This window comes from Antedon bifida, chromosome 3, assembly GCF_963402885.1.
Source record: "Antedon bifida chromosome 3, ecAntBifi1.1, whole genome shotgun sequence".
NCBI lineage: Eukaryota > Metazoa > Echinodermata > Crinoidea > Comatulida > Antedonidae > Antedon > Antedon bifida.
In genome coordinates this window covers 1406711-1433500 of record NC_136228.1, presented here as the reverse complement: position 1 = coordinate 1433500, position 26790 = coordinate 1406711, and the positions used below count along the sequence as shown (strand labels likewise).

The window sequence follows — 26790 nt, the reverse complement described above, 5'->3', positions numbered from 1 at the left end:
TTTCTTGACCGCGTTCCAGGGTTTCATGTGAGTTGGCGAGTTAGCAGCCCGAACAGGCATGGAAGCTAAGGTACTACAGCGCGAAGACGTAATTTTTTCCCCCAAGGGGATGAATTTAACTTTGCGCCATTCCAAACCTTCGACGCGAAAACCACCTATTACTATCCATATTACTTCCCAAAACGATCATGCTTTTTGCCCGGTGCACCATCTCCGTACGTACTTAGGCATGTTCAGCCAATACCAACGGCCCTCTGTTCCAACACATAGATGGTAAACCGGTAACTCCACAATTCATATCAACATGTCTTAAGACAGCAATTTCATTTATTGGCCACTCTATATCCATTATTACAAGTTAATTTCAAACATAAAATTGTCAACTTCGGCCACCCAAAGAAATTATTTATGAAATTTTTTCACCTTGTGTGCCTTCCCGTCCCCTTGATCTATGGTGCCTATTCAATCGGAAATCTGCCTGCAAGCTTTTTTCTTTGCACCCCCAAACAATTACAGGACCGCTTAAACTATAAATTCAAAACTATACTTTATTTTCTCACAGTTTTCTTTCAGAATGCAGAGGCACTTCTGGCTAACATGCCACCATTGGTCATGCGGCAAGTACATGTACCGCGAGTACGTAAAGGCAACGCTAAACAGTATTTGTCGACGATGAACAAATAAACAAGCGTATCGGTATGCGCCGCTGCTGGTATAGTTAACAGCTCATCAATTACAAGTGATTTCTTTTTACAATTTAAAAACCCTTATAAAAAATCAGAAATAGGAAAATGGTCTAATATGTTAGTGTTGATTGTACCCGAATGTATGCAAGATAGTCCACAAGTACGACAATTATAATAATAATTTGGGCTTTCGCAACAATTTGAAAAGCAAACAATATTGGCCTATAATTAAATCACTCCTCTTTTATTTACGATATTGTTTTTTTTCACGGTCTAAACTGTCAAATAAACTATTTGTTTTTACTGTACTGTATTATATTTGCCTTTTTTTAAAGGATGAACTGGACACAAATGCAAATGAGTGGAATGCCCATCGCATCTCAAAATCGAGAAATAGCCATGGTCCGTTTGGACGCCCGACATTGATGTACAATGTACCATACTTATTCGGGGGACAAGAGTGTATTATTCCCATTGATGTGGCTAAAGTTGAAGTTTGTAAAAGTGAATCCATCTTCAAAAGCCAGATTCCATGCGATAAGGACGTGTTCGACTTATGTTCCATATTCTTGGAAGAAAGGCAGCTAGCCGAAAACATGTGATGAAGGTTTGCAGTTATACAGCAGTCTTAGAAATATGTTTCTTGACGTCATCTGATCAAATGCCACAGCAAGCACGTGATATCACATTATCATGTTATAAATCGTTTTTTTTATTAATTAATTGTCGCTGTGATATTATTATTTCCAATACAAAGTTAGAACAATTGCAACAAACACATGTAATGAATACAATATAAACAATTATATTTATAGTATTATGTTCAGTTGGTGATGGTCAGACAGAATTGTGTTATGTAGCTGTACAATACAGTAAAACAGATGTAATTTAACAACAACATTTTGTTTATTGAAACTTTAATATTAATTGAAACTTCACGTCGCTCGAAATAAAACGTGATTTTTACTATAATAAAAGACGAAAACAGTTCTTTAATTTATGGTCAACCATGTTACAGAAGACACATATATGAAGTATAGAAGGACATAACGGAAAATAATTAAGTATAAATTTGATTTTGAGGATGGGGTGAAAAAGTGCATTAGCGCCCAAGATTAAATCTATAGCCAAGAAGATGCTGTACTTACAAAACCTAGGCCTAACCTTCGCCAGTTGCTTCCATTCCGATCACCTGCTGCTGACGAAAAGATACTTGCTCCCTCGTCACGCACACGTGTCCATGGGTGTGTAGACTATACCAATTTTCATTATAGGGGACCAGTACTAGACCTATGTATGTAGCATATAAATGCACTACTCATTATCGACGCATATCCTCTTTAGAATAAAAATCAGGCATTGTGCTTAATGTGTTTATACCAACAAAACAAATATAAAATTGAAGTACCTTCAAATTTAAAAAAAAATTAATAGGCCTCTTGGTTGATACCATTATCATTTATTTTTTATTCCCTATCTCTAATGTGTATGCTAAGAAGAAATTTAAATATAAAAAAAAATTCAACAATATATCATTTTAAATAAAAAAAAATCATACTAGGCCTAGGCCTATATACACATTTATTTATTAAATTAGTATTTTAATTAATTTATGCTACTATATAAAATATTACGTTGATTCTTAAAATATATGAGGTATATTCAGAGCGTCATTTCTGACGATGGAACATTCTCTACTTCTCTACGGAGCGCCATTTATGCCTTTATTTCCTTCAGAAATAGAAATAGTACTAATGTAACTGATCCAATAGATCAAATTTTTCACCGGTGGAGTACAGTGATATAGAATAGAAATAAGTTACTCATTTATTTAAATATATTTTCGTATGTTAATGTCACACAGCCGCAACTACGGCTCTTTCGGACATGTAATTGCTGGTAACCACCGGTAAACACCCACAACTGTACACATATAAATGTACAAAGTAAATTTAATAATCTTTGACAAACAATTCTTTCTCTTATAATCCAAACCCCCCCCCCCCCCCAAAAAAACCCACAAAAAAAAAAACCCAAGCAATTCTCAAACAATGATACAGTATCCCTATTCCCCACACAATTTATACAATTTCCCAAATTTACCAATCCTTCCAGACAAAATATCAACAATCTTCTTAGTGTCAAATAAATCCCAGAACTCCCCCTTTTTCCTACAATAATATCACAGGATGAATAATTACACAAATAATAAATGTCCACAATATCGTTCCTTCTTGCCTTTTCTCCTACGCTGACACATAAACAAATTAGAAAGATAAAAGTTAAAACGATTCTGCAACTAAATAACTCCCACGCCTCTGCTCCCGTTCTGCTTGTATTATCAATTATAATTCTTCCCAAACTGCAACTATTTTCTGACATATAAATAAGTCAAATATAAAGTTAAAATGTTCCTTGATGTCGTTCTGCACTGCAATCCGCTCCCCGACCAATTATTTCCTTCTCCTTTTCCACGTAAAATAATATCAGTATCAATCAAGTTACTCTTCAATATTTTCAAACAATTCTTTAAATGCAACTACTTCTGCTATTTCCAACAGTTATTTCTTCCGTCAATTTACATTCACAATTTCAATTAATCCTCAGTAATCTCAACAATTAACAGTTCTACATTTAAGTACAGCCTTATAGTATTACTTCCAACTCACAATTTATTAAATTCATGTATATCACTTTATTTCCTTTCTGCTTCAGCTCTATATCACCATAATTATTTCCAACTCACAATTTATTAACTTCATGTATATCACTTTATTTCCTTTCTGCTTCAGCTCTATATCACCATAATTCAATTACTTCTTCTCCTGCACGTCTTATTTTCTCATATCCATATTCACCTATCCCTTTCTGGCTTAACATAACATAGCCCTCCTTCTCTGTCTCCTCTCAATTTCATCTACCTCAAAATTCCCTCAATTATACACATACCACCACCTTATCCTTCTCCACCACCTTATCCTTCTCCACCAATCAGCAACTCACACAAAATCCTTCTCTGCAACACAAATACTCTGCTCCACTGGCTTCACACAATAGCTTCCTAAAACAAAAGAAAGGTTCAAATAGTGAAAACAAACGGGAAAAGTAAGAATGACTTGCAAAATATATACCCAACTTTATGTCACTTGTGACAGTTAATACACTGTGCTCAAGTGGACCCAATTTGGCACAAGGGGAGCACAGTTATATAAAATAGAAATAAAGTCACTACATTTTAATACAATATCTCATTTGTATCTAATACACTGAGCTCAATGGACCCAATTTGGCACGAGCGGAACACAGGGATATAAAATAGAAATAAAATCACTAAAATGTTATATCTCATTCGTATGTTAATAAACTGTGCTCAAGTGGACCAAATTTGGCGCCAATTAAGCACATTGAAATAGTCACATACAAAAACATTAAGAAAATATACGTCTGGAATTCAAAATGCAGCTATATTTCTCAAAATTTGCTCAGCCCCAAGCATGGTGGGGTACTGAAGATTCTTATACATGTTGTTTGAAAAAATAATAGATTCAGGAGAACCTTGCAGCTCTATTTTAAACAGTTTGGTATGCCGTGCGTTGTTATGCAAATGAGTTTGTGCAGGTGTAGATGGTGTGTAGTCATTCGCGGTCAACACGCCACACTGTTAAATCTTGATGTTGTTAATCTTTACATTAGAAGATTGTTCAAATCATGTAAATAAAACATTTTCCTCAACAACCCTCAAAATATCTCTCTTTCAAAATGAAATAAAAATAATATTCATTACTTTCCATTAAAAAAAAATTCTGTAGAGGTTCGAACCCGATCTACTAGAGCTGAGAGCACTCGATCGGCATACCAAACTATGATGAGAGATACATTCTCTTCTCAACACGTAACGAAGATAATTAATTCCTTTTTTACATTAAAATTGAGGTGTTCCTCATTTTTTAGTACTCTTGGGTACGGTTGCTTCTTTCATGGATTAAAGATTTAATCCATGCTTCTTTTCAACGGATAAGCTTCTTTTCCACATGGGTTTCTTTTCGAGATTACTTTTGTAAACTAAAGGAGGGGAGTTTCTAGATTCCCGTCCGGAAAATTGTATCTTTACATGATTTGAATTTCTAATAAAGATTAACAAAATCAAAATTTAACTTTTAAATTTAATTTTGTGGCGTGTTCACCGCGCAGGACTAACAATACCATCTTCCCCATTACACTTGCACAAACTCATTTGCATAACAACGCACGGCATACCAAACTGTTTAAAATAACTACAAGGTCCCCAGAAATGACACCTATAGTATTTTGAAACATGATATATAAGAGTCTTCACTACCCCACCGTGATTGGGGCTGAGCAAAGACAATTTTGAAAAAATATTTATTGAAATATGAAATTAAATATTAAGTCTCCAGTTAAGCTCACCATGGTTAAGGCAGAGCTAAGAATGGAAGCTTATTCCCCGGAAGTTATGAAACGAAATATATAAGTCTTCAGGACCAGCCATACAATGGTGATTGTTTCCCAAGTGTGAGACATGCAATGCACGCGGCCATGACGGTAATTCAACAAAACAAAATTATGAAATACAAACAGAACTAGCACACAAAAGCCTACTTACTAATTTTAATATTTCTATAAATTTAGAAAACAATTACAATTATCACCTTTGATAATTATAATGTTAAATTTCAACTATCCAGATGCCAATTTTAGGTTGGGTTTTAAAAAACTTGATTTCATATGCTTCAATTTCGAAGATCCGCTTAAAACATATTTATTTATTTATTCTACCATAAACTTTTATTCACAACATATTAGTAGGCCTACAATACAATATCTTGCATGAAACGGATATTTAAAAGTACACTATAATGTGTAACGGTAGAATTACAATTAAATGTAAAAGATTAACAAAATAAAAATTGAAAAGTGTTGTGTGTTGATCGCGAATGACTAACAATACCATCTTTCCCACAGTACATGTGCATACTCATTTGCATAACAAACGCACGCCATACCAAACTACGATGAGATAACATTAATTCTCTTCTAAACACGTAACGAAGTCAATTAATTCCCTTTTTTTACATCAAAATAAATTGAGGGCGCTAAACATAAAATTTAAACCACCAAATCAGTTTGCGAGAGCCAAAAAAAAAAAAAAGATGGTAAATGTGCTCTCCCTGCCTCAGCACTAAGGCCCTGCCACAGCCTTTTGGGGTCGTTTCCACCACATCACCAGATGCATTGATGTTGTCGCCTCATGATGTGTGGTGGAAAGGGGGACGTATAATTCTGTGAACCCCAAACACAGTGGCCGCATGCCTTTAACTCTATTCCACCGACCAGTGTGGGAATCGAACCCACGACATACGTGTTGTTAACACGACGCTCAGACGACTGAGCTAACTGATCATTTTGGTTTTATGACAATTTTAGGATATTTATGACGTAATGATCAATTACGTAATACACGTATAAATAGACTATTATCAGCTTTTCAGTCATGTAGTTGGTGGCGTAACGGGTAATGCTCAGTTTTGAGTGCTATCGGCTGGGGTTCGAACCTCGGACGGATATTTTTTTTTTTTTTTTTTTTTTATATTATTTTTTTTAAAATAGAGATATGTGACACTGTATTGTCGAACATGTATGGTACCATACCGGTAGGTATTCAAATATGCTTAATACGAAAAGATATTAAAATTCAGTGACTTATTTCTATTTTATATCACTGTGCTCCACTGGCTCCAAGTTGGGTCCACTTGAGCACAGTGTATTAACATACGAAAAGATATTAAAATTAGTGACTTATTTCTATTTTATATCACTGTGCTCCTCTGGTGCTAAAGTTGGTCCACTGAACCAGTTACCGTAGTACTATTTCTATTTCGGAAGTAAATAAAGGCATAAATGGCGCTCCGTAGAAGTAGAGAATGCTCGATCGTCGAAATGACGCTCTGAATATACCTCAATATTTCATACGTGCCTCGTGCCTCTTTATTGACCTCGCTCATGTTGTTTTTGTTGTTGCTGTTTTTTTTACGAGCGAAAAATGGCTTCCTCAAGTTGTACACGAGTCCTTTTACTATGCTGTGGTTCATTTAATCCGATAACAAATATGCATTTGAGAATGTTTGGTAAGTGATCCCAGCATACTTTTATTTGTTTATTTAGCTTAGCAATTTTGACAATTATAAGTATCTCTTAACATGGTATATTTTCTAGGGCCTAGCCTAGCCTACTACTAGCTAGGCCTAGGCCTCGATAGGTCGATGGATGGGTTATCAGACGATCGGGACCACGGACGATCGGGCCCATCAAGGGTGAAAGACGATCGGGCCCAGAGACGATCGGGCCCAAAACATTCTCAAAAAATAAATACGCGAATACAAACAACACAATAATATTAATAACAATCAAAATCAAAATGAAAAAATGACTGTTCTGTGACCTTGTTTGAACAGGTGTCTACTACTAGGTTTAGGCCTAGACTAAAGTAGTAGTACAGTGCTAGGCCTAGCTACTATTAGTGTAATGAATGACTTCCTAGCCTTTCTCTGTGAATAAAGGATGGTGTATCTATGCAGCTACTGTTAAAGTAGCCTCTAGGCTGATCTAATTTTCCCTCCACTCTGGACCATATCCATGACATGATGATTGATTCATGATGTTATAATATAATTCAATATTTATTGATATTGTTTTTTTCAGAAATTGCAAAAGATTATCTACATCGTACTGGAAATTATAAAGTTCTTGGTGGTATTATTTCACCTGTAAATGATGCCTATGGAAAGAAGGTAACGAATATTCAAACTTTACAATCTCAATACAAGATTCATTCTTTCTGATGATTCTGAGCACTACCCATTTATGGGAGAAAGTAATTTATTTTAGTGAGAAATATAATAATAATATTTTATTACAATTCTACAAGTTACATTCACAGTGTTCTCTTGCTATAATTATTTTCAGTTTTTTTTTTTAGTTAAATAAAATTCTATACAGTACATCACTATGTGACAAACTAAAACGTGACAATCTTTCTTTTAACTCTCAGGATTTAATTGATAGCGTACATCGCTTGGAGATGTGTCGTCTAGCCCTGCAGAGTTCTGATTGGATCAAAGTTGATTCATGGGAATGTGAACAGAACAAATGGCATCCAACTGCTAAGGTACTTTTCAATGTAAAAGGTCATTTATTATTTAATGTCAATCAGATGTGGACACAATAACAATTTTACAAAAACAAAAGACGTATCACAGAGACTAGCTTTACACATATATTACCAGGAAGGTGAATCAGTAAAAGGAAATGGCCTTGGCACACTGGGTACAATTGCTTAAAATATAAATAAATAATACTTGCTGAACATCAATATTGAAACAAACAACATAGTTCTATTTTTTACAATTTATTTTTCAATTCTCATTTCTTTTGTATTATGAAGCTTTAACACTAATAATAATATTGTACAAACATAGAAACTATAACATAAATCAGTATTGTATTTATATAATAATAGAGCAAAATATTGATTATTTCTTTGTGAAAAAATACAAAGCAACATTCATAAATGAAGTGAAAGGATGACACGCAAAATCGTAAAGCGTTCCATATTTTTTTATATACGGCCATACTGCGTTGAAACACCGGTTCTCGTCAGATCACTGAAGTTAAGCAACGTTGGGCCCGGTTGCGTTCTGGATGGGAGACCGTCTAGAAATCGCGGCGGGTGCTGTATATACTGGAGAGTGATGGTGTAATGGTAATATCGGACTGGCATGTGATAGGCATGGGTTCAAGGTTATCTGTACCATCCTTAGGCAAGATGCTTTACTCTCATTGCCTTGTCCTTGGTCCCGTGTACTTAACAGTGCATGTTAAAGAACTTGGTACACTATTCGAAATGAGTAGAGGATCGCCTCCCGGTGTGCTGATCTGGTAGGCGCTGCACTGCTGGCTGCCGTGGGTCTGTAGATGGCCTAATCCGACTTTCCTCAGTTTCCAGTTAAGCTTGAGGACTAAGATAAATACCTTTACCTTTTTTAAATTACTATTGTGAAATATAATTTAAAATAAATAGAAAAGTATTCTTACATTGTATGTAATATATCACTATCTGAGGCTATTTAGTAGTAAACATGAAAAAGACTATAATCCTTGTTAATTTGTTCCAAGACATATAATAATAATAATAATAATTGATTTTCAGTTCTAAATGTCAAATGTTACTTTTTTAGGTATTAAAACATCATCAACAGACTACACCAGCAAAGTATACGACAAATAAAGATGCACAATCAAGAGGGGTAAAAAGACGGAGACCGAACCAAGGAGAGAGTACGCAAGGTCAGTATTTAAACCAGTCATCAAGCTTGAGATCCATACACTCAGGGGCGTAACGCAGTGGCCCTCCAAGGCTTTTTCAACATATTTTAAAGCATGCTTCCTCTAGGCTCTGCTCAGGGGCCACTGTAAGCTCCAGTGCCCCTGGGTTTAGCCAGTGGACGCTCATCACTGCATACAGTAACATAATAGATGATAAGAAGCTGTACTCTTCAAAATGGTAGTGTTAACCTCTGTCTACACTATCAAACTAGTTTGACAAAAAAAGTGTGATGTCCCCAAATATGGTAGTGATATGCTTAAATATGATATCATCATGTCCATATATGGACACATCATATTTCTTTGTCACATAAAGTTTGATAGTGTAGACAGAACTTAACAACCACATTTCACTATGAAAAAGAATGTATGACTCAAAGCAAAATAATTAGAAATTGCAATTTTTTTTGTTGCTTATCACAATCCCCAAATTGTGTAATGATATCGTTATTTTGCACATGTGCCTTTGCACGGCTTAACGACCCATCTGAAGGACAAGACAAATAGTATATGACATAACATGTCTCAAACAAACCCCTTTTCAAACATCTTCACCTTTATTACAATAGCTGATTCTTGGTACTGTGTTGCATATGTATCACATGTGATGCTTGTATCATAGCCCATAAGCCTATTACATTAACATAATACTGGCACTACATGTGATACATATGTGACAATGTATCACAAAATTTGCTATGCTACTGAAAAAATAATGCTATGTAGAAATACTGTACTACTATATACAAACAGAGAATCGGGTGACAACACAGTACAGATATCCTTGATTTTCTTTTCATTCATCATTTGTTTTTATTCACTGTAATTTAACAAAGACAATGAAGAAAATAATTCAAGAGTATCGCCACGACTACAAGGTCGTTACAAGCCAGTGAAGTTGACACCACCAATACCTAATACCCAACGTTTTGTACATTCAGAAGGTACAGTAAAATGTACACATCACCAATTTTTGAATCTCTGCATGTGCTTTCTTCACCGAGTGTTTAGACTGAAATGTCTGCAATATTTATTCATGTTTTTATGTTGTGTATTTCTGTTTTGGATTCTTTATGCTGTGAACAAATAACCAATTAATAATCATGCGAATAAATGAGAAAGAAATCGAACAACATTTCAAGTAACTGGTTAAACAGCTTTCTCGAGATAACAGTTAAAATACCTTTATTCGATTGGTATTGAAATTTAACCTGTTATATTACTGTACCTGCAATGCAAAATAACGGTTATTTAATTGACTGCTGCTGACGTTTGAATGAATGAATGCGCTGCTTGCACAGCATTTATTATCAAATATATAAAATATTTAAAATTTGTTGTTTGTACACAGACAAAACTCTTCAGATTAAATATAAAAAACAGCAAAAAATATGATAATGAAAAACACATCAAAAGATACAAAAAGCATTGAGTCAACTGCCGATTTGTTATACCTTTTATTCACAAACCTGCATGTGCAGATTAGTCCAATATATCACTGCTTCTTGTTGTTTATACATCCATGTTTATACTGTACACCAACCTGCATTTTTCTAGCATGGATATCAGATTATACTATTATTATTATTATTAAGTTATAAATTGCTTTAGTTTTGCCTTGGAAAAATAGTTAATAAAATTAGTTAATATTTGAGTAAAGCCTGGTTCCTATATAATTACTATTATTACCCCAATGAGGAGCGCTCTCCAATTTGTTGAGCACAGGGCTTTGTTGATTGCCATTCAAGTTCAATGAACATCACTGGATTATGTTATTATCTACACTGTGTGTACATGCATTTGTATGCTGCATGCTCTGTGACCACTGTAGGGAAAATTTAAAAGCATTTTATGCAACCATTATAGACTGTTGATGCAGCAGCGTTGATTATTGAAATTAAACTTAAATATTATTATTAATTATTAATCAATTATATATTTTTGCAGTCTTTATTGATCATCAAATTTTCATTTTCTGATGTATTTGATATATGCTGTTACATATTATACAAATATAACTAGTGTGCTTTTATGTCTGTAACCTTGAAATGGCTTTTACAGTATAATCTCTATATCTTGTATTAAATTTTTGCAATCCTTGGTTAAACATTTTCCCCAAGGGATTATATTTTCTCGGCATGATTAGGGCGGAGTGAAAAATAGTCCTCAGTCCTCATTTTCGGAGACTTAGGCTTACACCTTCACAATTTGTGCATGTTAGATCGATGGCGCTTGACATAGCATTCACATGGGCACATTCTTTAATTAGATGACATCAGTGACACTTTTCGAAGTTTTATTTCCCTTATAGAGCAATATAACATTTTCTATCCTTGCACAGATAGTCACATGATTGCTTATGAACCAATCCTGTTGCCCTTTTTAACAAATAAAAACATAAACTGTATTAAATAATGTTGTTATTGACAGCTCAAGACCAAATAGAGGGCGACATAGAAATCAAGTTATTGTGTGGTGCTGATCTTCTCGAGTCTTTTGCAGTTCCTGGACTTTGGTCTGATCAAGATGTGAGTTGATAACATATTGGTGGCACAATCGACACAAAGGGACTTTTAGTGGAGATAAAAGTTGTTGCATGTGCAATCTCGCCCACTGCTCCTTGAGACACCTATCGCATATTATAAATATGAAAGTTAAATTAAAAACCATTTTTTGGTTTACAAAAAACTTAAATGTGGAAGTGAACATAAAAAACATTAAATTAATAATATAACATTCACTAAATACATGTCTATGAAATGTAAATAATGTATTAATGCTTTGTTGCATTTTAAAAATTTAAATTTTTTTTTTCAGATGGAATATATTGTTAATAAACATGGACTTGTAGTGATAACTAGAGAAGGATCCAATCCTCATAAGTTTGTTTACGAATCTGATGTTCTTTATAGAAATTCTGTAAGTTTTAAACACCTGATCTCGTCGCATTCAAATATCTAGCCAGCATCATGGTGAATGCAATAAGCCCCCTGTAAATTTTGAAAAATATAATTAAATGCAAAAAATAGGAATTGAAGTTTAGGTTTTCATTTTAAAATATAAACATATTTGAGCTTGGTTCCCACTAGGGCACAATGCAATGACGTAAATACAAGTAATTTGACCAATCATAAGCAATGTGAACGGTCGCTTGTTATTGGTCAACTTGCTCGAGATACTTACATCCTTGTGTGGTATCCTAGTAGGAACCTAGCTTTATACACAAATAACAAATTTCACATCAAAAACATTTGGCGATAAACTAATGGTGTATAATAGATCATTTAGTCATAAAACTACAGTATACTGTTATTATTCTTTTATTTATTATAAAGGATTTATCTAGTCGTCACTCTAATCCCCAACCTTTTGTTATTATGATTTTACAGACAAATATTCATATTGTCACCGAGTGGATTTACAATGAAGTGAGTTCAACAAGGATAAGGTATGATGGAACAATAGAAGAATGATCTATTGTTTAAAAAAGAACAAAAACAATTTTATAAAATATAGTGCTTACCAACCTAAAGTAATTTGATAAAGAAGAGTATATTCTAATATATTTCTATTTAAAAGAGTACAAATACAGCTGTAATGACACTAGCGAAAATTACAATTTAATAATTTTTTATTGGTACAGGTTTTGAACCTATGATTCCTTACCTTAAATTCCTGCTTACTTAATTCTAGGGTCTTCTTAAGGGTCCAAGATCACTCAGCCAGCGTATTCCAAGCACGTAGTTAGGGATCTCGAGGGTTCAAACAAACCCCCTTCCCCCAAAGTGACCTTTTTAAACTAGAGATTAGCAGATGTGATGGTAAATATAGGCCTAACAGTACTACTAGCTTTGCTCATAAGGATCTGTGGTAAAAATCCTGGCCACAGGCTTAGTATCCTGAATCTCACCTTTATCCAGAGCTTGAATTTTCTCCATGTCTCTTCATTTTACAGACGAGCACTGAGCCGCAATGAGAGCATACGCTACCTAGTTCCTGACCCCGTCGTTCAATACATCAAATCCAATGAACTTTATCATAAGGATAATAATAAGTATCAAAGTAAATAGTGAGCATCTGCAGGGGTTCAGCTTTTATATAATTCCACATGGTAATCACAACACACATTTTAGCAATTTAGTTTTTATACTTACTGATCAAATAAACGAAGTCTCGCTTATAAAAAGGTTCTGTGTTGGCCCGAACTTAGTTGTGGAACTGATTCTAACTAATTTGGGTTGAGAGTGGCCCCTGGACAAAGTTAATAAAATGTTAATCAAAACTATATTGGTTTTTAGCAATAAATTTGTTTACAATGCAATCGACCAATGCTTCTTATTTTAAGCATGTCCTGCAACAGAGGATTTTCACTTTCATGGCGACCAGTGACCGTATTCACAATTCACACTTGGGCTAAGGGAAACACTTACCCTTAAAATACAGAAAATCTATCTAAAGTGACTGCATTTATGGGAAATCTATATTGAGTTAAGTGAATTACATAATATTTAAGGGATATATCTCACTTTTAAGTGTGATTGGTGAATACGGCCACAAGACTTGCGTAAATGAGGTGATATCATAGCTATTAATATTCAATTAACGTTTTCAATTTTTCTGAGGGCCATTAAGCTTTTAATGTCATTTAAGTACACTTATCAGGTCATTTACTAAATTTCTAAGTCAACATACAGACCTGAATTACCAATAACAATATGCCTCAACAAATGATGTTTGCTAGAATTTTTTAAGCGCATATTAAACTGAGCCGTTTATTTGATCATCTGCATGTACAAACAAAATTGTAATTTGTTTAGTTGGGTTGTTTGAATTAATACTTGAAGTAATAATTAATGTAAATTGAATTTGACCTAAAATAAATGGTGTGGTGGTGGTGTACAGTAGTAGTGGTGTACTGTAGTACAGACAATTACAAAATAAATAGTTTTGCATGGTTCTTGGTGTGATAATCCCTTTTGCAGTTCAAATAAAATTATACTGGGATTGGGTGCAGGTGAAGCTGAGGCCCCATCAATGAATTTTGTGGTAATGAATTAGTAATAATGATTGGTATGTTGTGAATTAGTAGCTGTAGAGGGTGCACTTTTGTGAATTGGTTAGTTTTTATATGGTGTAGTTTTTTAAATTATGATTGTTAGTTCAAAATTTAATAATTTACTCGTATTCATGTATGGCTGCGATATGAAACGATATAAAAAATCGTATAATCCCAACCAAATTTCAGCTAAATTCAGATCGCAAGACTCGTAAGGTTCATTGTTATGCATCGCCCCCCACCCCCAAAAAATTTCATACCTGGGTCATCCGTCACTATACTTCAAATATGGTATATTATGTGCCTGTGCATATCATATGATTGGCAAGATTTTAGAATAATAGTTGGGTATGGTGATGGTGATTTAACTCTATAGTCCTGTTGGTAATCAATATCAAATTTTGTTTGTATTACAGAAACAATGCAAGGATGTTGTCTTTGTGTTTTTATACATGCATTCCAAGTATGTTGGCAAGGTTTTGTTAAGTGATATGATTCCTGCGAGAAGATGATGTGTTCCAGAGAGCAAACAAAGCTTTGTCAGAGTGATGGGGGTCAAGGGTGTTGTGGTTGGACCCTCATTACTTCTTGTACTTCCCAGAAAGTACTAAAGATATTATTAAATATAATTATATATAATATCATATTTTCTTCAAATGAAGTAAAACCATATATTCCATAAATGTTTCAATTGGTTTTACCATTTAGGTATTGTACTTTATTCAACTTAGTTTTGTATTTTGTGTTTACATAAACAAATGAAATGCCATTAGTAATAGTGATTCTGAAAAATTTATATAAATCTGATATGTGTGAACCACACTAAAAGTTACGCCGTACTATGCACGCAATAAAGATGCAATTAAATTGAGTTAATTGCTTATCCCTCTGTGTCATTAACTTCAATAAATTTCCATCCGGAGGTACATCCAAACTTAAACTTAGATAGAATATACTTGGAATATAACGTTAGACAAGTGCTTCTCATCGGGTACAGTATGTATGTAAACCAGTGTAGTTTCGGCATTTGAATGCAGAACAACCAAAAAACGCTAAAAATAATGCAACTCCGATATAGAAAAGAGCGGGTAAACATAGCTAATAACTTAACTAGTAGTGTTTGTATTTTGCAATAGTCAATTTCATGCAATATAAGTTAGTTTTGTAGAATGTGTTTTGTTTTTATGTTCAAATTCATTCAAAAAATGTATTCAAATCATGTTTTGCTAAAACAATAAAAATATTTTAAAAATAACTTTTCATTATTAGTTTGTTTTAATTATGATTGATTTTATTATTGTCTTTAATTTGCCAAAATTATTAACTGGTGTATGGAAAGTTTGACAAGGTTTTATGAAAACTGGAATCCGACCGGTTTAGAATGAAGAAACTTCAGAATGGCATGCTGGCGCTACAAATTTTGTTTTTAGAATTATATCACAATTAACTACATCATCATCATCATCATCAGGTGCTGCATCTGTGATCATTTTCACATACATCAATAAAATTATCGATACAGTACAACGCTTCCTTTGGAACTTTGAAAAGAAATTTCATGCGCATCCAACAGCAAGCACAAACAATTACAGGATGGATAAACTATTTTATAATTTATCGTGCTTATAAACTAAGTCTCATTTGAGGCTTAGGGAATGGAGTTGAAATAGTTGTGAGTTACAACCCTGGAACTAGGTCAGGATTGAACCCTGGACCTTGGGATTGGAAGGCAAGCATGTAATCACCAAGCTACAGCTACACTACTATTTTTTGGGTTCCAAAGGATTCTACTGTATATAGTTAAGTACTGTATCTGAAGACCACAGATGTGCGGACCGAACCATTATAGTAACATGATGCTGATGAGAACCATTCAGTCATCTTCCTCCATTGATGAATCATCCTCTTCACTACTCGTCTGATCTGGGTCATCGCACTGTTCTCTGCACTTTGAACAATCGCAAATAAACAGATAATTTAACCTAAAACAGAAAATACAACATGGATATAATGCGAAAAATGCATGCAAAATGAATAACAATGAATATATTAAGAAGATGCATTTAAGTCTTCAGGTATCAACCAATCAGAAGAAGAACTTACTTAAGCAGCTTTTGTCTGGAATGCCGGCTCCTTGTTTGTGCACACTCATTAAGATAACATATGTTGATTTCCTTCAATATTAAAACAAGATTCAATTACACATAATCATGACCCGTGAAACAAAACTGAATGGAATTTTTCTTACTAGCCCATCAGGCTGTTTGTAGATTGTACAAGCCGCCATTTGTTAAGATTTCATATGCACCAGGTTATGACTATAAATAATAATTTGAATATGTTTTGTTTGCTGCTCTTTACCAAAAGTCTCACAGTGCTTAGAGAAAAATATATGATTTAAATAAGTAGAGTTTTGAGAACAGATTAAAACTGCGAAAACAGCGATGTATTGTATATTTATGCACATCATATATAAGGTAGTGCATTCCAAAGGGAAGACGCAGCGTGCTGCATATATAGTGAAAATCTTAGTGTGGGATTACGCAATGTGGTATCAATCAATCAATCAATCAGATTTATATAGCGCCAGTATCCATAATAATGTTCAAAGGCGCTTGACAAAGTTAAGCAGGAAATGCCTCTGTGTAAAAATGGGTTTTTAGTTGTGTTTTAAAAGTGTTGATGTTTTCAGATGTCTTTATGTCGATTGGCAGTTTATTCCACAAAATGGGTGCTGCACAGGAAAATGCACGATGGCCATATGTCTGAAGTTTCCATTTAGGAACATGAAGGAGAAGTTTATGAATAAATGATAAACCCAATTTTAAAATATGCCACGGAATGTAGCCAAGGCCGTAGCGAGAGGTTGCTTTAAATATAAATATAATTAATATAAAATACGACGATCTGTGCTGGGGAATTGGGGCGCTGGTAGCCACAATACACAGCTCTATACTCACGTCGCCCTCTGCTATATTTTTCAAAGCAACTAAACTCATCGTTGAATTCTGGTCCAGAAACTGTACTTCAGCATTCGGATCACAACTATGGTTACCTTTAGTTTAAAAAAATAAAACTTTATAAAAATTAAACCAATAAAACCAATCTAAAATGTGTAGATTTTGCTTTCTAAACTACTAAAATATACTTACAGCAACTTTGAAGTGAATACAGAGCTGATCCTTCACAATTCAAAAAATTACCAGATTCTGTAGGTTCATAAATACATTATTACAAATAACATTAATGTTTTTCAAGAAAACATAAACACAGTTCTACAGTAATCAAATCACTATTTTCTGGAGGAATATTTAGCTTATGTACGGATTTCACTTGAAGAATATTTTCATAAAGTTGAGCTTCAATTAAATACTCCGGAGTGACTAAAGTAAATCCAAAACTGAACTTTGTACAGCATCATAAAATCATTGTGTTCATAAACTATTGATATTTCTTGTGTTTGTTCCTTCTAAGGACGACCAACGTAATTTGATCGAAACATTGAGAAACTCAACAGTTCTTTTCAGTACTATATACATGTGGTGTACCACAAACTTTATATCAACTATTTATGACTGTCATTAATATACAGTATAATACTAATCTATAGATATCACAGTCAAATAATATATAGAGTAAAGCCGTTTTATGCTTAGATTTCCAAAGTGTGGGTGAGAAGGTGAGAAGTGGTTTGTGGCTATCCTGAGCATTAGGACAATACACTGGCATTTCTCAATGGCTAGTCATAACGTGACGGTTCAACAAAGAAAAATTACCATTTTCAATATCAACATAAATTTGGTCAATAAAACTATCTAAAGTCTGTCTTTCTTCTTCCTCCAGAGGTAGATCATCACAGTTACTTACATAAACACTCAATGAACTGAAATAAAGTGAAAAACAATCGTCAAATCTCTCAAACAAACGGGATCTGGGTTCTGACACAATGAACATTCATACACATTTATTCAGTTATAAAAATGATAACTGGGGCTCACAACTAGAAGCAAGGGCTCGTCTCATGAGGGTCCCGATCATACATAGTGTATAATGTATAATACATGAAATGTTAAACAACAATAGAAACAAAAGCATAGCAAAAGTTAGGCTGTTTAAATGACTAATAGGTAACGTTTTACAGATTTTTTTAAAAGTAAGTAAAGATACAGAAAGAAAGGAGTCCATAGTTTTGGTCAATTGAAGGAAGGCTATGTTCAGACACAAAGGCTATATGTACTTCAAAAGCAACATGACTTATTTGTTATGTAGAGAATCTGGTGTGAACAGGCCATGTTTTCAATGATTTGCAACAATGTTTTATTAATATCGCTTTGAAATATATTATATACATTGATACAATTACAAAACTAATTTGCACATAATGATATTGATTAGAAAATTAAATAAATATTACAAAATACAGACCTAGTACCCACTCCTTGGCCATTGGTTCCTATGAGAGCAAACAGTGATCGAATACCTTCAGGTGTAAACCACTGTATTAAAAAAGATGCATTTTAGGCCCTGTTCGTAGCAATAGAATTACAGTGTTTTAGCAAAAAATGGTTATTGTATAGTACAGTGAAGTGTTAACCGTATTAGAAGATTATGGTTGAATGTACAATAAGACTGATGTAGTAGTTTTTTTGTGATGATATAACAAGAAAACATTATGGGAAGGATGAAACTGTGTAAGAGATGGCCTGTGTCTGAACACCAACTTTTTCCCCCTGTGGTTTACAATTTACTTGCAGCTTCGTATGAGAATACTCCATTGGTGCGATTGACTTATTGTATATTCAAGTAATAACTTGATACTGTATATGACATGATACTGTATTTTACACAAATCATTAATTACCTCCATACCACAGTTACTTACATGAGCCACGGTGTCCTCCTGAAGAGCTGCCATGAAGACACCGAGCAACGTGTCAAACTGTTCTTGAAAACGCGTTCCCATTAATTTATGAACTAATTCTTTTTCCTCATTGGCTGTTGCTCGACAGAAATTTGCAAACCTTTGAATTGCATTATCTTTGTCTTTTGCCTAAATCAAACAATTCTTTAAAGTAAAGTCTTTATCCTCCAAATAAATTTATATGTATATAAAAAATGTCAAACATGTTGCAATTATTATCACTTATTATTAATTTTTATTTCATACGCATCCAACAGTGAGTAACTCGCCAATTACAGGATGGATAAACTATTTTATAATTTATCGTGCTTATAAACTAAGTCTCATTTGAGGCTTAGGGAGTGTAGTTTACAGAATCGCGAGTTACAACCCTAGGTCAGGATTGAACCCTAGATTTGGGTTTGGAAGGCAAGCATGTTAACCACCAAGCTACAGCTCCACTATTACCTCTACAGTACCTATAAAACAGTCTGTGTGACTCACTTGTTTTATAATAGCAACCATCTTGGCTAGTAACATAATACTTGTTGTTTCTGGTGGGAAATGCATATTCCTAAAAACAGAAGTAATTAAATACAAAGTTTATACTGGTGAAAAAAAGTGTCAATTTAAAATTATACCCAAACAATTTTAAACTCATGAATCTTGAAGACATTGGTATGCTTAGATTTTCCATAGTTTCTGACCGGGGTAATAATGTTCAGCGCTTAGAGGTTTCACAACATTAGGTGCTATATAAATCCAGAATACTAATATTATTATATACAATTTTGATTTAATGTCTCGCTCATTGGCCACTGAAAAAGTTGGCAGGTACTGAAATATTAACCAACCAACCTCCATACTTCTTGTAACATTACTAGTGGGTGATCAGGGTCTGGTGGATGCTGAGAAACACACAAGACTTGATGGTACTTCTGCCATGCTCTTGAGCGGCATTCTTTACTGCAGTATTCCACCTAGGATGAAAAACATAAGTTTTACAGAATGCAGAACAAAAAATATGTTGAAAGCAAATAAATAGTGCCAAATGTTATGGATTATCATTAAATTACTATGAATCACTGAGATGAGTAGCTATCTTGATTATTTCCTGAAACCCTCATTAAATTATGGTTTATTGATAAAAACGTTTACTATTACTATTAATATACTAGAGCACTATTAGTATTAAAAGTACAGCGTACAGGTAATTATACAGATTCAATGGTGTGGTTTCTGTGGGCATGAGGAGACCTGTGTACAGTACATCTTTATGAAGATAGAACTAAAGCTTTAGAAATGGGGAACAAACATGTTAACAAGACAAACATATACACAAGTGGTATTACAAGTCTTTGGGAGTGCAGTTGTGATTTGTCCATTAGAAAAAATCCTGACATGACAGGACTCGAACCCAGGATCCTTGGATTGGTAGCCAAGCATCATAACCACCAAGCCACAACTCCACTACTTCATGAACAAATTAACTAACCCGGCATTGGGGACACTCCACATGGCTTTGTGGGTTAACTCGGCAGCACTCTGGATGAGGTAGAACAAGTGATGGATTTGCAGACAGACGTTGAGCATTAGCTTCAGCTGTTTCAAGGGCTTTCATGCAGTATTCACAGGCTTTATACTTGTAGAATTCATTCCAGAGAAATTGAGTGCAGACCAACGGAACTTCTTTGAATAGAATGCTGCCTTCACTGATCTGATGCGCTGCAAATAGCCCTTTTCCCTAAAAAGTATATAAATACCATAGTATTTTGAGTATTGTTTATAAATGAAAAAAAAAATATATTGAAGCATGGAAATAGCATTCACATAAATATCGAGCATGATACATGTTAATTTATCAATATTACATGAAAGAAGTACTGTACAAGGTCTTAGTAATATCTATCATACTGTATGTGCCCGCCTCTGATATCGTCGATAGCTGACCGGCTGGCTGCTAGCTCTAGTTAGGACTAGGCCTATTTACCTAGGCCTAGCTAAATTGATTAATCTAAACCTATTTGTACTTCTATGTGATGTTAAACATTAAACACCTTATTGTCATCGATAAGTTTAATATAAACACTTTTTATATCATCATAAGATGAGTTTTCATCTACAGTCACAATAACTTCCATGGGCGCAGCCATCTTTAATTTATGTAATGACCTCATCAAATTATATCATAAAACTTTATAAATAATTTAAAATCACAAATTTATATTGAATCATTAAATTAAATAGAATAAGAAATATAACAAAATAATTTAATAAAGTAGCTTTGAATTAAAAAAACTATAATTTGATGCGCAAATTCTTAAAACAAAAGAATAAATACTTCAAAGTTCAAACATGAATTGAATATTCATTAGAAAACACGACCCTAGGTATACTTCTAAGCAATTTTTCAACGTGTCGGTTACCGTTGTAAACAAGATTGCGTCATCGGTCAGGTCCTGAATGTGGCACTGATGTTGTCTACTTTGATCTTCTAATGTATGTATTTTTCTCAGTATACGTAATTGTATACTGCTATTATTGTATCCTTACTCAAATTAATACCACTAAAAAAAAGCATTTGGACCCCTCCTCTTCTTTCTAGCCAGCCTAGCTAGCTAGTGTAGTAGTAGTAGGCCTACCTATCGTATCTTGGAATGGATGTGAAGGAGAAGGCACCCCATACCACCAATTAATGAAGGGAGGACACGGGGAGACCCTATGTTGCCCTGTCTGTAGTCTACAGCTAGTAAAGAAGTGACAGTTCATTATAGTGTTTGAGATTGACATCTTATCTTGCACATTCTTTTTTATTCTTTTTCATGTCCATATGTTTCTATTCTGAATTATTTTAAAATCTCAAGGGAATTACAACAATGAATTGCTATTGCTGGTTCGTTAATAGATTAAGATATCTTGCCCATGACATTTTCGCAGTAATCATACAAAATTTTATTGAGTGCAAGGTTTAGACTTTTTACTCTCGTCATCGTCTTTAATAATATTGTGTAAGACATCTTGCGATCTTGTACAATCGTGTGGACCATCTCTAACTGTACATTCAACTTATTCATACAGGTCCATGCAAAAAATGTCTCATAACATACACAATAACATTTGTATTATTTATTTTATTGATTTCATTTGGTAAACAGAGAAAGTGTGAGAAAGTGTGACTGTCTGAAAGGTTTTCCAGCAGGGCCGTAGCCAACATGAGGCAGACGAGCTGCTCGCCTCATCTGAAATTTTCAATTTTCACCACCCACCCCAATTCCCCAGCACAGATCGTCATTTTTTATATTAATAATTATATTTCTAAAGCATCTTTGCCTCTTTTGTTTTAACCTCTCGCTACGGCCTTGACATTTTATATGAATCCTTTTATGTTTGAATATCTTTTTTATTGTTTTTAAGAGGGCCTCAGCGGTACTTCTATAGTACAGCTGTAGTCTATGTTCTAGACCATAATTAGTAAAGAAAAATATTTTGGCACATACTGCGTTTCATACGTATATATATTAAATAATACTTGAGGAATGAAACTGAAACGCCGACATGGACAAACATAAAAAAGACAATAACTACAGACTTGGGGCAAGTCTGTAGTTAGAACTACCTTTGTAAATAAATATATTCTATGATCTATGATATAATACTGATACTAATTTTTGTTTGCATGTTAGAGAAGATGAAACAAGGCCAACAGCCATAAGTCGCGTGCTCTCAAATAAAAATGAACTTTCAAAAAGTAATGTACTTTAAAACTTTTCTGTACATCAAAACAGTTCAAAAAGCATAGTGATACCGGAACGACAGACAGACCGCCAGACCGACAGACCGACCGACCGACATAGTGAACTAAACTAAAAAAATAAATAGATTTCAGTCTGCTGCCCCCATTATATAACTTTTAAAACATAAGTACAGTGACAGTAAAAGGGGATTAAGAATTTTTAAAAGCAAGAAAAACACTTCAGTACTTTAAAACATGTTGTGATAGATTGATAGATAAAACATATTACAGTACAAGCAAATAAAATGTTTAGCTGAAATCATATGGTATTTGATAATAATTACAAAACAAAATAAGCTGTGGTATAATTTGCAATATGGTTATAATAGCTGAATTGAATTATACCAATATGTTAATAAATTATTGATTGACAGGGTGACATTGTTTAATGTAGAGACATCAAGACTTTTAAGTGGCTGTTTTGGTTTGGGATATCTGAGTCTAGGTCTTTTAGCAAAGGCGTCCTTACATTGTACGTACCAAATATGGTCGCCATTTGGGTCTTTATTTAAGTTTCGGTTATCTTAACAAAATCCCTGAAAAGGTAAATGTTCATAGCTCTTGATAAAATTTAAACTGTTTTCACGTAATTGTATTTTTCAGTATTTTACAAGGTGATAAGAAATGGCATCTGTAGCATATTCTTCATCGGTGATTCGTAATATGAACGTTTTACATAGACAATCATGGAGGCAGATAATGCCAGTGCTATCAACATGTAACAGCGTTCCAGTTTCACATCATGTCAGATGTCAAAGTTCAGGTCAACACCGCAATATATACACATCTGATTCCAATAAAGCATCGGTTGCATTTCGTTCCGATCTGAAGAATTGCAAACGTGTAGTGGTGAAACTTGGCAGTGCTGTGATTACGCGGGATGATGAATGTGGCGTTGCTCTCGGTAGATTGGCGTCCATCGTTGAACAGGTACTATATTAACTTATCATTTCAGTATATGATTTATTATACCATGCGCAAAAAAAAATATTCAGTGTTTGAAAAAGTGCTAAAAACAGTTTTATTTGATTTATTTATAGTAAACCATGAAAAAATATCATTTTTTGGAAGATTACTGTTAAATGTTTGTTAGCATTAATTGTGGAATAGGTATTAACATATCCTTTTAGTATTATGATTTTGTTATAATACTATGGCATACCATTAAATGTATTTTTCTGAGGTCAAAATATTTCTTAGATTAAGGGTTACTTTTCATGTGTTAAGATAAAGGAATCTTGCTTTGTGTTCAAAAATATTTGGTTGTTTTTCCTGCAACTGACAACAACAAGAATATTAACATTGCCTGCAGCTAATGCAAAAACACATTTTAATAACCCTCAATTTATACAGACTTTCCATTAATTAAAGTTTCTTATTACTTTTGATAATAGGTGTCCAATCTTCAACTATCTGGGCGACAGATGTTACTAGTAACAAGCGGAGCTGTGGCCTTTGGTAAACAACGTCTACGACATGAAGTAAGAATGTCGCAGAGCATGAGGGAGACATTGACACCTGTACAAGGTCATGTAAGTCGATAGTGTATTATGTTAAGTCATAAGGTAATCCATAGACTAAATTCCCAAGGTGTTCATATGAACAGAGTTTGTTAATGAATGGAGATAAACACACAGATGTGTATATGTATTTCTTTTACCTTTTACAGCTTTGAAAGCAGTCAGTAGTTGCTCTATTTAATGATAGTTTGCACATAATGTCTGCCTAGGTGACAAAAACATCTTATTTCTAGCGATTGATTTCAAATTCCTGAGCTCAAATTCCACTTTTAGCCATTGTTTAATATTCTTTGAATGATAATAAAAAAATTTAATTAAGATAGAATAAAAATATACCAAATTTATTGTTAAAATGGATTCATCATTATTTTTATTCTTTTATCGCTATATCCAAGTTACAAATAAATATTGTAAAAATCATAAAATAATTGATCAATCTCAAAGTTATTCAAGCATCCCTGGAGTTAACTCTGTTTTGAATGGGGTATATGTGACACAAGATGGCATGAGTGCCACTGCCTAGTTCACACACAAGGGTGTATACTATGCCAGACTTTAAGACATACCCTTTAAACATAAATAGATATTAAATATAGATAAACTTTATTTCATCCTTCGCAAAAAATGTACATGGTCACAGTTCGAGGAAACAATAATGATGATATTGGAAACTTAACTAACAATTTAAGTAAATGCATCAAACAGATTATCTCTGAAAATTGTTGTTATAACATCGTATCCCTGTAGGAAAACAAATTCTATAGCGCTTCGTACATTAAAGCTGAAGACATACAAGATTGTTCCTCTACTTGTACACAGACTCAAAGAGGCGTGCACCTACTGTGATCGGTACACTGCACTGTATTTTCCTTAAACGAGCCCCTTACAGCGACAGCTCAATGTCCCATCTGATGGATGAGGCAACAAGAATTAAAACCACCTTGCCCAAGTGCACAGACAACTTGTTTCAAATTCTGACTTCTCGCAAATTTTCCACCATTTAACCTTCTATAGAATGTTTTTTTCCCTTTAATAATAAAAACATTAATCACTGTATTTTTTTTCCTTTTATTTCCAAATTACTGTATCTGACTAATCACCGTTGCAAGCCTACTAGCTGTCATAAATTTTATTAAAGAGAATGACATGAATTGCTGTAGGCTTTTAATGTTCTTATTGAACTTAATTTGTACTAAGTTTCACCCTACAACAACGAAGATTTCATAGAATGTATAGTAATGTCATTACTATCTATCTATCTTATCAAGATAATAGTCAATGAACTTTAATAGATAGATTTGTTTTTTTTTCTCGTTCAAGTACAGTAGTGTTTTCAATTGCTATTTCTTTACATATTTTTGAAGAATTGCAATAACTTTAACTTATACCCCTTTTACACCGCCAGTAAAAATGCGGAGTTGATTCGGAATTGTATAACCCTCGAGTCGTACCCGGGACGCAAAAATGCGGAAATGTAGGCCGGTGTAAACGACGTAAAAAGTTACCCGGGTCGCTGAATCACCCGGGTAAGTGATGCGGAATGTATTCAGCGTCAAGTCAACCCGGGACGCACCCGGGATGAACCCGTGTTTGCGGTGTAAAACGCTCAGCGTATCTTTACCCGTTTGTTTACTATCCTCGCTCACTATAGTATTTAATTTACATAGAATTAAGATAAGATTGATTTTGTTTATTCGCTCATTTATTAAATAAAACTTATGGTTATTTATTATTCATTTTTATTTCAAGATATTATTCTTCACGAGTAGACTCAATTTTTGTGTGTATTGCCATAAAACAAAATTGTAGGAGGTATAATGAGCAGACCGTTACTAGGGTCTCTCTTCATGCGTGAGAGGGCGATATTTCGAATGATCTAGAACATTTACACGGGTTGGTATTTTGCAGTGTAAATACACGAAACCCGTGTCATTCCCGGGTTAATGAATCAGGTGTGAAATGGAAATTTATCCGGACACGATCCGGGTTTGTTATAAGCTCGGCGGTGTAAAAGGGGTATATGTCAAAGTTGCTGGGTTCAGGGCTGGGTGGATTCAGGATTTTTCAAACAGCAGAATGCTAACATGTAATATTTAAAAAGTAGTTTATAATTTAATTTTAGCTGTCAAAGTGGCGGAGTATCGGTGTAAAAAATAATAAAATAAATAAAATTGTAGGGATCATTCTTCTTCAAGGGACTATTTATTCTATTTAAAGAAAAATGTATTTCTGTGTGTGATATAAAACATGGTAGTGGAGCACTGTCAAAGGCCGCTATCATCAGAGGGCGTGCTATACTGTATTTAAACACCGGTTCTTGTCAGATCACTGAAGTTAAGCAACGTTGGGCCCGGTTGTGCTCTTGGATGGTGGGAAACCATCTGGGAATATCGTGTTGGGTGCTGTGTAGACCAGAGAGTGATGGTGTACTG

At 34.0% G+C, this 26790-nt stretch overlaps 3 protein-coding genes and 1 pseudogene across 5 annotated transcripts in view; 3 read left to right on the top strand and 1 right to left on the bottom strand.

The window, feature by feature from the left end:
- The first annotated feature begins 6676 nt into the window (after window positions 1–6676).
- On the top strand, window positions 6677–15384 carry LOC144838789 (nicotinamide/nicotinic acid mononucleotide adenylyltransferase 3-like). Of its 2 annotated transcripts, XM_078694273.1 has the most exons (10): window positions 6677–6832; window positions 7407–7495; window positions 7756–7872; window positions 8942–9050; window positions 9926–10033; window positions 11520–11617; window positions 11907–12008; window positions 12479–12537; window positions 13045–13151; window positions 14562–15384. In XM_078694273.1, the coding sequence occupies exons 1-10, from the start codon at window positions 6748–6750 to the stop codon at window positions 14633–14635; spliced, it is 948 nt and encodes a 315-aa protein (XP_078550399.1). In that variant the 5' UTR covers window positions 6677–6747; the 3' UTR covers window positions 14636–15384. The 2 variants fall into 2 exon arrangements, with proteins under 2 accessions (XP_078550399.1, XP_078550400.1); XM_078694274.1 differs by lacking the exon at window positions 9926–10033 and having other exon boundaries at window positions 14562–15321.
- Window positions 8325–8445, top strand: LOC144838897 (5S ribosomal RNA; annotated as a pseudogene).
- Window positions 15385–15501: 117 nt separating the features above from the next.
- LOC144838784 (protein-lysine N-trimethyltransferase SMYD5-like) lies at window positions 15502–21192 on the bottom strand. The gene is made up of 11 exons (XM_078694265.1): window positions 21103–21192; window positions 20541–20789; window positions 19904–20025; window positions 19550–19619; window positions 19028–19195; window positions 18571–18641; window positions 17922–18028; window positions 17298–17354; window positions 17106–17200; window positions 16249–16319; window positions 15502–16127 (listed from the first exon to the last, which is right to left on the bottom strand). The coding sequence occupies exons 1-11, from the start codon at window positions 21184–21186 to the stop codon at window positions 16019–16021; spliced, it is 1203 nt and encodes a 400-aa protein (XP_078550391.1). The 5' UTR covers window positions 21187–21192; the 3' UTR covers window positions 15502–16018.
- A 260-nt stretch (window positions 21193–21452) lies between these two features.
- LOC144838773 (delta-1-pyrroline-5-carboxylate synthase-like) overlaps window positions 21453–26790 on the top strand; it is a 28540-nt gene continuing 23202 nt past the window's right edge. For both annotated transcript variants that reach the window (XM_078694249.1, XM_078694248.1), the window contains exons 1-3: window positions 21453–21544; window positions 23442–23768; window positions 24233–24370. In XM_078694249.1, the coding sequence (XP_078550375.1) occupies window positions 23463–23768; window positions 24233–24370 (444 nt within the window). In that variant the 5' untranslated portion in view covers window positions 21453–21544; window positions 23442–23462. The remainder of the gene's footprint in view (window positions 21545–23441; window positions 23769–24232; window positions 24371–26790) is intronic.

Coding starts and splice junctions, on each gene's coding strand:
- LOC144838789 (XM_078694273.1), top strand. CDS start 6,748: ATGGCTTCCTCAAGTTGTACACGAGTCCTTTTACTATGCTGTGGTTCA. Junction 6,833..7,406: donor TATGCATTTGAGAATGTTTG/GTAAGTGATCCC, acceptor TGTTTTTTTCAG/AAATTGCAAAAGATTATCTA. Junction 7,873..8,941: donor AATGGCATCCAACTGCTAAG/GTACTTTTCAAT, acceptor TTACTTTTTTAG/GTATTAAAACATCATCAACA.
- LOC144838784 (XM_078694265.1), bottom strand. CDS start 21,186: ATGGAAGTTATTGTGACTGTAGATGAAAACTCATCTTATGATGATATA. Junction 19,620..19,903: donor ATGTTACAAGAAGTATGGAG/GTTGGTTGGTTA, acceptor TTCTGTTTTTAG/GAATATGCATTTCCCACCAG. Junction 16,320..17,105: donor AAAATATAGCAGAGGGCGAC/GTGAGTATAGAG, acceptor TTAATATTGAAG/GAAATCAACATATGTTATCT.